This window comes from Nyctibius grandis, chromosome 18, assembly GCF_013368605.1.
Source record: "Nyctibius grandis isolate bNycGra1 chromosome 18, bNycGra1.pri, whole genome shotgun sequence".
NCBI lineage: Eukaryota > Metazoa > Chordata > Aves > Nyctibiiformes > Nyctibiidae > Nyctibius > Nyctibius grandis.
In genome coordinates, this window is record NC_090675.1 from 6,764,253 (window position 1) to 6,780,007 (window position 15,755).

General features: G+C 48.2%; 1 protein-coding gene across 1 annotated transcript in view; it reads right to left on the bottom strand.

Moving 5' to 3' along the window:
- Positions 1-6,193: 6,193 nt before the first annotated feature.
- The window catches only part of LOC137671831 (S-adenosyl-L-methionine-dependent tRNA 4-demethylwyosine synthase TYW1-like), an 87,146-nt gene continuing 77,584 nt past the window's right edge, over positions 6,194-15,755 (bottom strand). The window contains exon 16 of the mRNA XM_068415621.1: positions 6,194-7,792. Coding sequence (XP_068271722.1) covers positions 7,571-7,792 — 222 coding nt within the window. The 3' untranslated portion in view covers positions 6,194-7,570. The remainder of the gene's footprint in view (positions 7,793-15,755) is intronic.

Consider the following 15,755-nt stretch of genomic DNA (forward strand, 5'->3'; position numbering starts at 1 on the left):
TGCAAAGCCTGATGCACAAGGAGGTTTTGATCACCAGGAGCTCCAGACACAGAGAAACACAGAGAACAAGGACCACAAAGCCTACCCAGCAGAGCCATGTGGGGAAGCGTGTTTCACTGATGGCAACAAAGTGCTTCGAAGGCTTTAGATGGAAGACATGAAACATCAAAAAACCCCTGTGTCATGTTATCAAAGCAACAGTGAAGCAAATCTGGAAACAGTCTAGAAAATATTAAATCTAATATAAAATATTATTGAATACCTAAACAATAGTAAGGCTCATTTTCTCTCTCAGACTTTCCTGATTTTTCTATAAATCTTTCTGGATTTACTCAGCACTACTTGTATTTAATGTGATTTCAGCACACATATACAAAGGAAGCAGCTTATGCAAGTCTGAAATCTGTTTCATGTGTGGAGCAGCTGGCTGCTGCCGGGGCTCCTACAGAACTGATCCTCCCTCCACCAGTCAAAATTTAGGATCTCAGTCTACAAAGTTGTTAAGATAGTGAGAAAAACACGCCACTGGTAGCTGCTTTTTATACTACTTTGAGACCACAAATAGCAATATTTTCATGTATTACTGTTGGGTATTTAATGATAACGAGTATGTTGGGCCATTACACATTGCACCCGAGAAAGGAGCATGCAGATGTGTTTCAGTTGCCAGTCCACACTGCAGCATCACACTTGTGCATCACCTGTGACAGGGACAGATAAGCATTGGGACCACTTTCTAAGCACTCTGTGGAGGAAGCCATCTGCAAGGAGATCCCAGAGCTGGGGTCTGCAAGGAGATCCCAGAAGATCTCCCCAGAGTCGCTGAGCCCCAGCCCCAGAGCTGCTTCCGCTGCTGCCACGATGCACCTCACACAAGTGATCCCTGCAAGGCCCCTTCCCTCCTCCTGCAAACCAGGTGGCATCTATGACCCGCTGGTCATAGGGGCATCAGGGACAGCTGTGCCTGGTAGCAGGGGACCAGGATGGGGTATGAGTGGTGACCAGTGCCCAGCACCTTTCCCTGGTGGCCCTCCAGGGTGGTGGTCCCCAGAGCATCACCTCCCCAGCATTCCTGGGCTCTCAGTCCGCTCTGCGGACATCCAGATCCCTTCAGGGACAAGACTCCCAAGTCTCAAGTGATTTAGGGAGATTTGATGCCACGTTTGGGTTAACAGTCTTGCCACAAAGCGATGGTTCAGCCTCTGGGTAACCCAGGACCCTCTGCTCCCCTTCCAGCCAGGCAGACGCCTGCAGCACTGCACCAGCAACATCCCACCCACAGCCTTGACGAGCCCTGTAAGGAAAACCTGCACAGCATCGTTTACAGCAGACATCAAACAGGGCCTTTGAAGAGATCACAGCTTTACAAGGATTGTTCAAAAGGGTCTGGATGTTCCCTGTGTTCTCCGTTTAATCTTGGCACAAGGAGAGAGAAAACAGGGAGGAAGAGAAACACAAAACCAATATCTGCTGCACAGGTGAGCACAGGCAGCTGGGGTAAGGCACCAGCCTCAGTCCATCTGCTGTCTGGTAAGCAAACACTCCCCATCCCCTTGCAACAAAACTGATGCCCAAATTAACCCGCTGCCCCATCACTCCTTGCTCTCTGCTAGGGTCAGCTCAGTATGGTGCTGACAAAGCCTCTTCCAAAGGCAGCTCAGTACATCACGGGGTCAGATCAGGTGCTGGTGGTGCATCGGGTTGGACGTGCAAGTGCAGGCAGGGGGCCCTGGCTGGAGAGCCCAGCTGCTGCCCAAGGTGAGGCACCCTCCTCATCTGCCTGCAGCAGAGCCTGGTCTAGCAGGACAGAGCTGCCAGCAGCCCTCACCTCATGGGTCCCCAAGAAACCTGGTCAAGGGACTTCAAAGCCATAGTCACCACTAACCCCACCAGCACAGTTTGTCCAGTGTAGCACCATGGGCAGCACATCCCCATCCCTGGTCCCACCAGGCTGTAAAACTCACCTCAAGCACCATCCATGTGCAGAGACATCCTTCAGCATCAACTCCCCCATGCTCAAGGATCTACATTTGAAGCTTAAAACCAACCTCCTTCCCTTTGAACAGCCCCAGTGGCTTTTATAACCTTCCCAAGTGCCCTGCCCAAGTCCCTCCCTCCTGCTGTCCTTACAGCAAACTGGATCCACCTGTAGAAAAATCACCTGCTGCTGTTTTTCCTCCTTCAACCTGGTTTAGTTACAGGGAATCTGAGCAACCAGCTTTGTCCCTGACATTTTAAAAGCAGCCACAACGCTTTCAAGGAAGGGTGGCGGTTGCCTTGGCGTACTGCCAAGTGACGCACGGTGCCTGCAGCAAAGGGAGCGACAACATTGATTTTAGCTCCATGTCTTCACACTGTGCGTTACACAACCCTACGCTGAGGCTACGCTGCTCCTCAGGTGCTCTCTGCTCCAGCAGTATTCGTGGTGGCCAGGAGACATTCATCATGTCAAACCAGGAGGCGTGATCTGGTGCTTCATTTTGAGCAGCTTTCATGCCGTTCTCCCAACCCATGGTCTTTCTCATCTTGTTTTCTCCTTGTCTTGCTGAGGAGGAAGACTGAGCAAGCAGCTGGGTGGGCACCTGACAGCCAACCAAGGCCAACCCACCACACACATCCACACACGTTTGCTCCTTTTCCAAGTGGGCATTTGCAGACCTTCTAGAAACCATGTGCTCCTCAGGGTACGAGGACAATGGGCAGCCCGGCACTGGAGACAGCTCCCACAGGATGGGGGCTTTTGGCTCCCATGTCCCCAAGGGCTCTGCTTGGCCACTGCATGGGGCCATGCATGTAGCTGCATGCCACCACCCTGAGATGCCACGAGTGTGCCCGGACTTGGAGACCTCACCAGGAATGGAGATCACCGGCTCCATCCCCCATCCCTCCGAGCGAGGCTCGAGTTGAAAAAGCTGGATAATAACTTCAATTTCTGTGGCCTTGCTTTCTCACTGCTGTTTCTCCACGGTGTTTAGCAGCTTTTGTAGCTTATTTGTTTAAAGAAACCAAAAAGCTTTGTTCTGAGCAGGCGTTGGGAGAGCGGCGGCGCAGGTATTTCAGCGCTGCCTGCAGAAGCTGAGCAGAGCTCAGAGCAGCTTTTCTTGTAACGCTGTAAGCCTGCTGCCAAAGAACAATATTTTATTATTAGAGTGCTAATGCCACGATCAGGCGTTTCGCAGCCTCGGCTCCTGCCTGCAGAGCTCACCACTGGTTTTCCTTCTGCATTAATCTGGAGAGCAGATTTCCATAATGCATGGACGATATATCGTGTCGTTCACGGGGTGGTCTCCCGGAGGAGACCAAAGCATGCTAGAAATCCCTCCGGGAACCTCATGTTGTGCTGAAATATGTCACACAGCATCAATCTTATGCAACGATACCAAGATGGATTTTTATTTATTAGATCCCTCGCAAGGACCACGCAGCCTCGGTGCAACAAAACCCACTGTCACCACGTGCTGGAGAGGACAACCCTGGTATAACCTATATCACCCCGTTGCTGCAAGCACAGCCCATGCTGGTGGATGCCCCACCAGCTCCTGATAAGGTTTGGCCATGGACGGGAGGAAAAACAGCAGTTCACAGGCAGAGTTAATCAGAAACAGAAGAGATGGGTCAAGGCTTTACATACCCAGGCTGCACCTGGGCAAGAAGCAAAAAAAAAAGGAGAAAAGTCCAAGATAAACCCCCAGGCTCAAAAAAATATCTTCACTTCTCTGGCTTGCAACCTTGGAGAGATCAGAGCTGGTGCTGGATGCCTGGGAAGAGCTGTCCCCGGTCCCAAGGGGCTGGAGCGAGGACAGGAGCCCCAGGTCCCCAAAACCCAAAGGGTACCTTGATGTGCCACCAGTGCCCATCCCCTGAGGGGAAGGGGAAAGCAGAACGTGAAGGCAAAGACTTGTCCCAAAGTGGCAAATAGAAACTGTAAGCCACAACTAATTCTCTTTTTTAGTATTGTTTTACTATTTATTGTTTTATTATTGTTCTATTATTTATTGTTTTATTAGTTAGGAAAGGAAGGGGGCGTGGGCCACAATGATGGCAGGATGGGGAGATGAGGAAAAGAGCAATATTTTACCATCATCTTCTTGCTGGGCAGCTGCACTAGGAGGGTTTTGAGCAGGACCCCAGGACCTGACCCAAAAAAAGGCTGAAATTTCTGCACTTCCATGTCCTGCGACCTCCTGGGTGTCTAGGACACCCTGTCCCTCCTGGGCTGCCAAAACATCAGAGCCAAATACAGCCAGAGAGGGAAATAACAGCTATGGGGTGGGAATGAGTAAAACTGATTAAGTAAATGTTTAGAAGCAAGTGGGTGTGTTTTATATCACATATTTAAGCAGGGAAGGCAGGGACCAGTGACGGGGTATGGGGTGCAGGCAGCTCCGTGCAAACCTCCCCGCGGGCTCTCCACCCCCCCAGCACCAGTGGCTTTTTGGGTTTTGGAGAAAGGAGTGGAAATATCGATGCTAAGGCCGGGGAAGCGAGGCAGTGCTGCCTCTCCGCCCGCTCCCACAAGGGTGAGAGATGTTATAGGTGATACACCAGATGCCTAAAGGCATCCTTCCCCCCTACAGACCCCTTATAGAGCTTCACGGCTGGGACACAGCGACGGCAAAGGCTGCAACAAGCCCATTTCACTGCAAAACTTCACAGCCAGGTCCTGTCTTCATGATTATGGGGGGAAACCAACCTGCCAGCGGGGTTTCACCTGCCGTCCTCCCCCCAGCCCCAGCCGGAGGAGAAATTACCAGTTGCCGACGACAGCTCAGCATCTCGGGGGGCTGCAGATAATTTGACAAGCGGCTTTACGTTTCCTGGGGCAAAGCACCACGCACGGCTGCAGCGTTTAACAGCTCATTATTCATGTCTTTGATGCTTTCTCTCTTGTTTTCCAAATAACATGTATTTAGTGCTAAGATGATTTAAACAGCTGATCTAATCGGAGCCCCTGGCAAAGAGCAGGAAATTTAGCGAGGCAGTGGCGGTTTAAGCTCCCAGATGGCTGCCCCAGCGGTGAGGATCGTGTTATCATCAGCATCCCCCCAAAAATCCCGGCATTAGGGAAGGCGTACGGTGATGCAGTAGCAGGATGGAGGTGATGGAGCTGGCCCCGACGCGGGTGCAGGTGTTTGTAGGAGGTGAATGGACATGTCCTGTGTTCCCCGTGGCCACCCAGCTGGGGTGGCCGAGGGCTTCCAACCCACCCTGCCAACAAGGGACTAGTCCTCAGCTGGTTTAGGGAGCTGAACCGGCTCAGGCTTAGGCAAGCCAGGCTCCATGGGAGCAAAAACCCAGCACCACATTTTGGGGGATTTCTCCCATCAGCATTCAACCACAATTTTTTTTCCAAGCAATTGCTGCTGCTCTGAATTTTTTCTTTTTTTTTTTTTTTTTTTTTTTTTTTGTATGAAATGATTTCTCACAAGCCTTCTCATTGATTTTGATCTATCCTGAAAAGGTTTTTTTGGTTTAGAAAGTTTAATTTCAAAGATACCACCAGTCACCATGCAATGGGGGAGCCGGGGCTGTCCCGTGGTCTGGCTTCCCATGGCCAGGTTGTCCCAGCAGCGAGCACCCACCTATCCCAGCAGCTGGGATCCCACCCTCAGGAGATGGGGAAGAATGTGAAAATACCAAATCATTGAAGCAGAAACTGTCCACAAGGAAAGACCTTTCCCAGCTCATCTTCCAGTTCAAATGTTCATTTTTAGGTTGTGAAACGCTTGGAAAATTTCCTTCTTTGTTCAACAGAACAGTTTATTTAAAAAAAAAAAACAAACCTTTAGTTACTTTGTTCCTTAAAAAAGGCTTGGGAGATGCCCTGGGACAACTGCCTGGGCTGGCAGATGTGAGCCAGGTCTTCCAGAAGTCCTGTAGAGCAGAGCTGGTGGCTGGAGAGGTCTCTGCACCCACTAAACATTCATGTTCAGGTTGCTGCATCTCACCCCTGATATTTTTACTCGAACTGCATTAGTTCTGTGAAACAAGCCCAAAACACAACAGTTTTTAACTCAAACATGGTCCAACACTGGCACTTTCTGAGAAGTCACCTTCTCCACCCAGCATCCCTCCCATCAGGAGCAGGAGTCAGAGGACAGGTCTTCTGATCTCCTTAAAATCCCTTTAGCATCCCCTCTGACAGTCTCATACAGCAATGACAACAAAGGTGCTCTAGGGAAAATCACTTTATTTTCTTTCTTCTTCAGAAACACTTTTTACAGTTTAAGAAACGAGGTTCTTTTTTAAAAAATAATCATAATCTCAGGAACAGTCCTGTCCCCAGTGCCGTGGGTGCTGGGCATGGCAGGGTTATGGACCCTGTGCCATTCGACCACCGAAGGCCCAGCCAGACTGGGGGGGCTGCCCCGGGTGTTCACACACGGGCCCTCTGCAACTCATCAGGGACTGCACAAACAGAAAGGTCATCCACATGTGACAGTGGGGATTTTACCAACAGAAAACAACCCACCCCCCTCTCATTTAAATGCAATTTTCCAGCCAGGCTGCAGAACCTCCAACCAGAGTGCCAGGCACGGCTCAGGGTCTCTTGAAAGCAACACCCAGGGACGTGTCACTGGGCCTCGTGCCTAGACGTCACCTGTCCAAACTAAGAGAGTTGGTTTCCCGACACAAGAGATCCCACCTGGATTCAGTTTTCACTCACATCCACTCACACCAGCAGCAACACTGCTGACTGGCCCGTGTGGAGCGAAGGAAGCCACCCGCTGCCACCCAAGCCTGCTGGCTCCCCACAGCACGTCCTCACCATCAGCAGGACACTGGACACGCACAGCGGGAGCCTAACGGGGCTTTGAAGAATTATATGTGTTGTTTAGGGCTGCTGAGGGAGTGGGATAAAACTACTCGGAAAATATTCATTGCCAAACCCATGAAGTCAGAAAATAATTGGAGAGATCTCAGGAGCTGCAGACAATATTAAGAGTGGTGCTGTTACTTACACCATTCCCAAGCTTCAGCTTCTTGCGGTCGGGGTCTTTATAGGAATTGGCACCAGTGTTTAAAACACATAAATCTTTGTTACTGTCTGTACAACGATACTTCCAGCAGGGCTCATGCTTTTAGATCCAGATCCTTCTGCGGTCTCACCTGCACAGATCCAGCCAGCCTGTGGTGTTGAAATCCCCTTGGCACTTATCCCCATGGATGCAGAACGTTTTGCTGCCGAGCTGGTGCCAGCGCATGCCGGGCTCTCCTCACAGCAGGGCACAGAAGTCAAACAAATGCTTCTCCTCCACATCCAACTCCAAACACCCACCACTGCGGAGACCACAGCCACTGCCCTCCCTCGTCATGTTGCTGGTTACAATAAATTGCTGGCATGCACCAGTTGTGATTTATCTTGACATAAAGATTATTATAAATATTTTCATCCAAGAAGCCCTAAAAACAGGAGGGAAGGTTAAAATAAAGGCTTTGCCCTCCTTCTCAGTATCAAATGTCAGAAAAATCTAGATGAAATAGATTCAAAATCGGTGCCAGCCTGGAAATGGAGACCAAAAAACTCAACAGCGAACCAGCCAGCAGTTGGGCGAGCCCCAACCTAACCTCAGCACCCAGAGATGTCTCTCGCTTTGTTCTTCCGCTGGTATCTTACGTCCAAGGGATCGAATCCCCTTTCTCTGGACCCAAACAGTGCCCAGCGAGGAGTTCTGGCCGCATAATCGGCCGCTGTGAAAGTCTTGGACCCGCCGCTCCTCTCGTGCTCTCGCACCAGCTCCTGGAAGTGGTCGTAGTCAATCCAGGTGCACCACTCACCGTCGATCTTGAACTGGAACGAAAAGAAACACGTTCCTGAGCCAGGGAGCAACGAGGAGTAAGAAGTATCACATTTACGCTAAGAGGAGTTGGGTGCATGTTAAATTGGTTACCCAGCTGTAGTCTTTAATTTTCTAGCCACATTAAGGTCCAGGGTAAAGGCATCCAGAAGCTAATGTCATATAACTGCTTTAATAGAAAACCAGAAATTCAGGTGGACAAATACCCAGAACTTACTGTTCTGAGCCACAAGGTTTGACAACACACGCGGACACAGGATGGCCATTTCTCTTACAGCTTTAGTCATTTAGTGCTGTCTGCCAGCAGACAATCTTCTTGAGGGTTTGACCGTTGGGTGCTTTGCTGGACCCTTTAAAGCACCTGATCCTACCACCACTTCAGCCCCACTTTGCCAGGAGTCATTTATACCTGAAAGAGCTTGATTTGAGGAACTGAAAGAGCCCTGGAGGAAACGTGTAAATTTGAGAGCGATACCCAGGTACCCCTCAATGAAGGGACCTTTCCAAGGTCAAACAAAGCCCCTGGTTGGAGCGTGTGACACAGACTCCAGGGCAGCCACAGCCTGGCGCAATGGTACGGGAGCAATGCTGGAGCCACGTGCTGTGGTGCTTGGGAGGGATTTGGGCAATTCTTGAAAGGGGCAAGAGGGTTGTGTTTGGGAAGAGGGGAAAATAAAAAGTTTTAATGGCATGAATCCTCTTCCCATGTGAGAATTTTAAGAATTGCTTATTTTGACAAGCTGAAGCTGCATTTGTCTAGCAGACCCTGCTCTGCTAATTTAGCAACAGCCTTGACTGAATCCTCAATTAGGACTTATCTCAGCTAAGAGCTTATTATGCACTTCATCCAAAAAAAAAAAAAGAAAAAAAAAAAGAAAAGAGGGAAAACAGACTGACTCTCTGTTTTTTTCAAAAACCTGATGGCTATGCATTTAAAACAGCACTTGACTTTCTGCCCAAGAGCTAAAAGCTTTTTTGGTTGGAAAAACTGCTGACACCTGCAGAATGTTGCCATCACACATTGCTAATGCTAATCTATTGCTGCCTGCGTAATTACAGCAAATTCTTGCAGAAGCCGTCCTCGCACGGAGCGGAGACGTGAGACTGCAGAGTCATGGCAGCGGGGAACGTGTCTCGCCATAAACAAACTCACCCAAAGCTCTTTCTCCACACGCTACGGCAGAGGCCACGTTTCACCGAGGCGACACGTCCTTCCCAGCGTGCGCAGCCGCAAGTAAAGCGACAGCAGAGGGGACAACATGAAGCAGCAGGTCCCAAACAGGATCCAGGCTCAGGAGACCTGAACATCCCTCCCAATGCACGTGGAGGTGGTAGGTGAGAAGCTCACACCACGTGGAAGGCTCCCTGCTCCCCCCTAGATTTCATTCACTAACACTCAGCAAATTCTCACACAAATTAAGGGGGAAAAAAACCCAAACTCCAACCCACAGGATCCAGCAAAGCCTTTAAACACACACGGCACATGAGAGTTGTTTAGCACACGAGCTGCTGAGCTTCTTCCCACGATGGGTACAGAGCACTCTGAACACATTAGATGGGTCCCTAGACAGCCTTGAGGCCAACCAAGAGAAACCCAGCACATAAAGAACAAAAAAGCCGCCGAGACTTGAACGCAACTGAACAGGTAACTGGTAAAGCTCATCTCCTTGAAAACCAACGGTATGCTCCGATCTCAGGATGGAAGGGGGAGCTTGCAATGAGCCGTTAACCCCATAGTCAAGAGTGGCTCAGCAAGAGCACCAAAGCCACAGGAGATACTGGTGCCACCCAGACCGGCTGAAACAAGGGTATGGACTGCAGCCACCACCCCGACCCAAACACTGAAGTAAACATCTGCCTCTCCAGAATCTGAAAGCTGGAAACTGCATGAAAGCAGCATTCTATTACCTGCAGGAGATATTGAGAACTATTCCTAGACTTCAGACCATTGCTGTGTCAAGCCAGTCAATGGTGATACAGCTGAACTCACAACTGGTTTAATTGGCAATGGGTGGCGAAAAAACCCACCATGCTATGACTGGGTTGGCATCAGGGCTGGTGCTTTCGTCATCCACAGCAGCTTCAACACCAGTATAACACTGTCACTGCCCAGCCTGGGGGCAGAAGTGGTCTCATACAGGGAGAAGAGTCTGACACGAGTTTCTGGGACACAATCAGATGGTTTCTTTTTAGAAGCACACATTTTTTTTCCCCTCTATCATGCCATGGCTGTATCTCACCACCAACTCTTCCATGGAGTTAGTGACCTTTGCTGAGGCTAGCAGCAGAAGGAAATGAAACCGAAGATCTCCCAACACCAGTCCCAAAAAGTCCTCGTCACCTGGGGTTGGGCAGCAAAGCTTCCAGAGGCCAGTGGAGCGAGTCGGGATGCAGCTGGCCCAAAGGCAGCGTGCCCAGAGCCGCCGGCTTTCAGGTCGTGCTCCTGAGCAAGGTGGGATGCTGAGAGGTGGCTTGGGGAGTGGCTGGAGGGGACCTCTGCCCTCCTTTCCCCTCATCGCTCACTCCCCTTAGCATAAAGCACTACGTACGCTTTCCTGGGGATAAAACCCTCCAGAATTGGATAAACCATGTGCGTTGCTCTGCGTCCTGAGCTTCGGCCAGGCCACCAAAGTGAGATTTAAGCGATTTAATTTTGACTCCATCTGAACAAGCAGCTCCTGCCACAAGGGAGCTATTAAGGCTGGGAGCCGCCTGCTGCAGACTAAGGTGACGACACCCTTCCCACCAGAACAACCAAACGAAGGCTGCCTGGGATTCATTACAAACGCAGATTAAATAATATTTAATATTATTAGTGCTACAATAGCACAGCTATAAAACACGATGAAATGGGAGTAATCCTTTACGTGTGTCGTGGAAAGCAATTCCTTCTGCTGGGGAACAAAAACCAGACAAACACGGGGTGGGGGAGAAGAGTCTCAATTGCCCACAAGATTTACAGATTGGATTTCAACAAGTTTGTGATTATTCCATAGATAACAAAAGATTTAAGACTCAAAATAATTTCACAACATCCACATACCAGGCGAGCCAAAGCCAAACATCAGTGTTATTTCAGACTAATGCATTCAGGTTTTTTATTGAATTTTTCACTACCTGGTTAAGTCTTTTAAGGTGATAAATACATCGACAAAAGACAAATGGCTGAAACCCTTCCCTCATCTTTGTTTTTTAAGCTACCATCATAAAAAAAAAAAAAGTAATAAAGCTCCTTCAGCCAGCTCTGAAGCCAGGCTGTGCTGTCTGGAAAGGCAAACTCACCCTCCCCAAGGGCTTTGCTCGAGCAGTGAGATGACACAGGAGCCAGCACACGCCTTCCCCTCAGAGCTCGTGCTCCCAGGGTCCCCGAGCTCTGGTCCCCAAGCTCCAGTCCCCGCAGTCCCATCACCGATCACTCCCTACAGACGCGGTACCAGTGCACAGCAATGCAAAACCCACCTGCCTGCTGCAGATCCTACAGGCAGGGCAAGGAGCACTGCCCCGAGCAGGCATTAATGCAAAGACGCAAAGGAAATGAGAGGAAACTTGTAATGGCCTTCAAGCCCAGGAAAAGTGGATCTAGGCATGATGCTGGACCACTACAGGGGACACTTGTCAAGCGGTTACACACGTCAGAAAGGGTCATTAGACATTGGAATGGGCTGCTCAGGGAAGTGGCGGAGTCACCATCTCTGGAGGTGTTTAAGAAAAGACTGGACATGGCACTTAGTGCCATGGTCTAGTTGACATGGTGGTGTCAGGGCAATGGTTGAACTTGATGATCCCAGAGGGCTCCTCCAACCTGATTGATTCTGTGATCAACAGAGCATGGCTAACACCTCCCTTTTCTCTTATAACTCACAAGGGTGGATCTGAACATGAAATTTCTTCAAATTCTCTTTTGCAGTAGGTTTACAGCTGTTCCAACTGCAGAGAAAGAAGCTTCTTGCTACAGAAACCCATCAACATTCATGAAGGAGAAGAGCTACACTACATATTTCTTTTATTATCAACATATTTGCATAAGCAATTTTTGGGGGGGTAAAAACGTATGCATCTATTGAGGACAATACAGTAGTACCATTTACTACACTCCTCCAGACACGCATAATTACTGAGAAATAAACACAGGGTTTATACGGAGGGATAAAATAGAGAAGAGAGGCAGAGATGGTGACACACAAAACACTAACACTGAAAAAATGGAAGTCAGCCAAAAATCAATTAGTTTGTCCTAACAAGGATAATGTTATTATTTCTTCAGAGAAAAAACACACTGAAATGAGGTGGCTCCTCTTCATCCATTCACTCTGGTCTTTCTATATTAAAAAAAAAAGTAATGTATTTTCAGGAAAGGACTAAATAGTCTGGGCTCTTCTTTGGCCGCGACATCAAAGAGGTAGCTGGAAAATGATCTTGATGACTCCAATCCTGAGCTCCTTAATTTAAATTTGAAGACAGCCCATCAGTGCGATAAACAAAAGACCTTTTACACTTTCACAGGGGGTATTACAAACAGATCATATATAATGGGAGTGCGAGGCACACACATTATGCAACTGCTATGACTGTTTTCGCCACCTGTCAGTAGGAAGCTCTCCAAGTCAAACAAATAATTCATTGAATTACTACACAGTTTCTCTTCTAATTAAGGCTCACAATTATTTAAGGCTCCCTTTGTTCGACAGCTGAAGTGACTGAACTGGAGTCACTCAGGAAAAGAAGAAGAAATACTGTAGATAAATTCATCTTAACAGGGTCATACTGCTTGTTAAAAGGCTAAAAAAACCTTTTCTTTATAATTACCACTTGTAACCTCAGGCTTTAGGGGGAAGAAATTAAGATTAGGCTCATTATTAAATTACAAATGTGTGCAATAGAAGGCAATAATCAATGAAACAGGACAGCAGGCACACAGAGGTGAGAGCCTCACTACATCCCATGGCCGTGCAGCTAAACGAGAATCTGCAGAGGGGGAATAACTGAGCTTTCAACCCCTCGGCAGCTGCGCAGACAGTACCTGTGACCAGTTAACAGTGCAAGAAGGTTTCCATCAATTTTAGATGGAAACAAAAAAATAGCCTTGTAGTTATACATGCAGCGACTTAAGTGCTCATTAGCAATCGGACATGTTAAGTAGATGAAACACCTTCCAAAACTGGCAACTAGAATGCCTGGAGATGGGATTCGCTGTCGCATTTTCCCAGAGAGTGAGACAAAAAGGCGACACCAAACCAAGGCTGACCCGGCCCACGCGCTGCTGGGCAGGCACCGGCCCTCGCCAGCGGGACCGTTCCTCTGCAACTCGTTAGCTTCTATTTATTACATCTAATCTTGCGTGAGTTATTCTAAAGAAAAGATTCATTATTGCAGATTTATTTTTTTTTTTTAAATCCCTACCCGCTGCAGAGCGGAACATCTCGTCTGCCAATTAAGCCAGGGCTACATCCAGCCAGTTTTAATTCCGATGGATGAAAAACGAATTACTTTAGCACAACTGCGATCTTCTTTTAATAACTAAGGGATCAAGCACAGCAGAGCCACCTTCCTAGTTGGAAGGAGACAACGGAAATCAAAAAACCTTCAAGGAAACATCACATTTGGTACTCATGCCTGCACTAAGGCTGTCCTTTGGCTCCTGAGACACCACGTCCTCAGCTGGGGAGTAACCCCATCCCCTGCGTCCGCTGCAGACACGGGGATGTTGCACCTATTTAGTGACCTTCTGACACGAAGCAGCAACCCAAGTTCGTTTTTCCCCTCGCACTGTAATGCTGTCACAGGTATGGGGGAACCGATGGGTGAGCAGGCAGAGAACGTGATCCCAGCTCTGGATCTGGGACACTGGAGCGCAAGGACAGCTTACACACTCCAACTGATTTGCAAGGCAGGAAGGAAATAAAACGCAATGGACTATTTTTTGCTAATATAACCCTTGTTAGGCGATCTGCAGCTGGTAGTTAAGTGCTTCCTTTTCCTCCCTAAATATAGATGAAATGCTCAGCATGGAACAACTTCAACGCTTTCCACCCAACCTCTCGAGCCTTCTGCAAGCGTAGCCAGGACACACGTGAAACCTTCACGTCCCAGCCGAGCTCCCATGGTACAGACATGGGCAGTGCTGGAAAAGCCAGCGGGAAGGAAAAGGGCGATTCCCTCTTTGCTGGGAAGATTTCTTGGTTGATGGAGAGTGATGAGCACCTTTGGCTAGGCTACCATCTCCCCAAAACTCATCTCAGTTCAAACTACCCAGGACAGCTGCCTTGGAGGCACCCTGTGTACCCTCAGCACTGCATTTTGGTCATGGGAAATGAAATGATTACAGGGATCTTCTCAAAAGCATCTGCCTTGGGTCATTTTGTGGATGCCAGGCTCACTCTGGCACGCTGGAGAAGGCAAGGCTAACCCAGACCACATCCTCCAGGGAAATAATCCAACGGGAGGTCTGAGACACACCACGAGGGAACATCTGGATCCAGGGTATGGACTCAGATCTGCTTGTGGGAGTCAGGCATATCCATTTATTATGGCAAAAAAGGATGATGGCAGCCACTTTTCTGGGCTCACCAGCCAATCATTTCACCCTGTTAACGGAGACTTCCAAAGAGAGTGAAAAGCAACGGGATTTCAGGACTATTCCCTGTGCTACGCATGGCTAATTGACACGGAAATCAATGCCAGCATCACAGGGAAGAGGCAGGGATACTCACACGTACTAGCAGACTTGCTAAGGACCAGACTGAGCATCAGCACACGATACAAATTGCACTAATGACAAACTGGCAGCTGTAAAGCAACTAGGCAGAGGGTTTTATTCTAGAAGTTACCAAGACGCTAACTTTCATTCAAAAAAATCGCAGAACCATGGTGCAGCACATTCCCCCTTCTTCGGCACTTGTTATGGTCATCTCGAGATACGTTTGTTACAACCCAGGAAAAGCAGCCGCTTAAGGTCTCTCTCTAGAAAAGGTTACTTGAATTAACTGTTACATTATAAAGTTGCCGCTGTCTCAATATCTCAGCCTATTAGTTCAAAAGCATTGTAATAAATTAGATTTTTTTTTTTTTTGTACCATGGTGTTGATAGGATTTGCTACAAAGCAAATATAATTACTCAAGAACTTACCACTATTGCTAAAGAAAAGAACCAGAGAGGATGGAGCCAAAACACACCGGGTACCTCGAGATGGAAACCAGCATGCAGGGGGGACTGGAAAGCTGGGAGAAGGATGCAGAAGAGACAGGGAAGAGAAGCTCTCCAACCCATGGGAGCCCAGGTGAAGCCAAGGGAGGGCTGCACTCAAGCCTGCCTCTCCTTGCTTGTCCTTAAGAAGCTGATAGCCCGTTGGCCCCCAAAAAAGTGGAAACACCAGTAACTCTTTCATACATGCTGGCATTTCAATATTGGCGTTTAAAATTGTTAATGTGAGCTTTGTTTGAACACCTCAAAACTCAGACCTAAAAGAACACAGTGAAATAAACCACATTTCCTCATGATTTTTATTACTGTCTTCCTGCAACTCCTTAACTTTCTAAGGATACCTTTGATTTTGCAATTACTCACTACAGTTTGATTGTTCCCAGAGAACAGGTTTTCTGCAAATAATATACACTGACAAATTTTATTCTCCACTGGAGCCTGAAATTCAGAATTAAACATAATAGAAATAAATTTATCTTTTATTAGTTATTCTAGTACCGAGTATAGATTGTTTCCAAAAGACGCCCTTCTCCTAATGGCTTTGGAAAGCAAAGCAGCTGTTGAATTCCTCCTGGGCTGGTATCAATCTATTCTTGTTACTAACGGTATTACTTAAATTACACATCAATAAGTTAGGTGGCAATCTGTTTCCTTTCTTTCCCTGGGCCCTTCCACCTTTGAATGGAAAAGAATATTTTGCATTCAAGGATTTGGTCAGGCGCAGTTGTCAGTAGCAACAACCAAGACTGAGACTG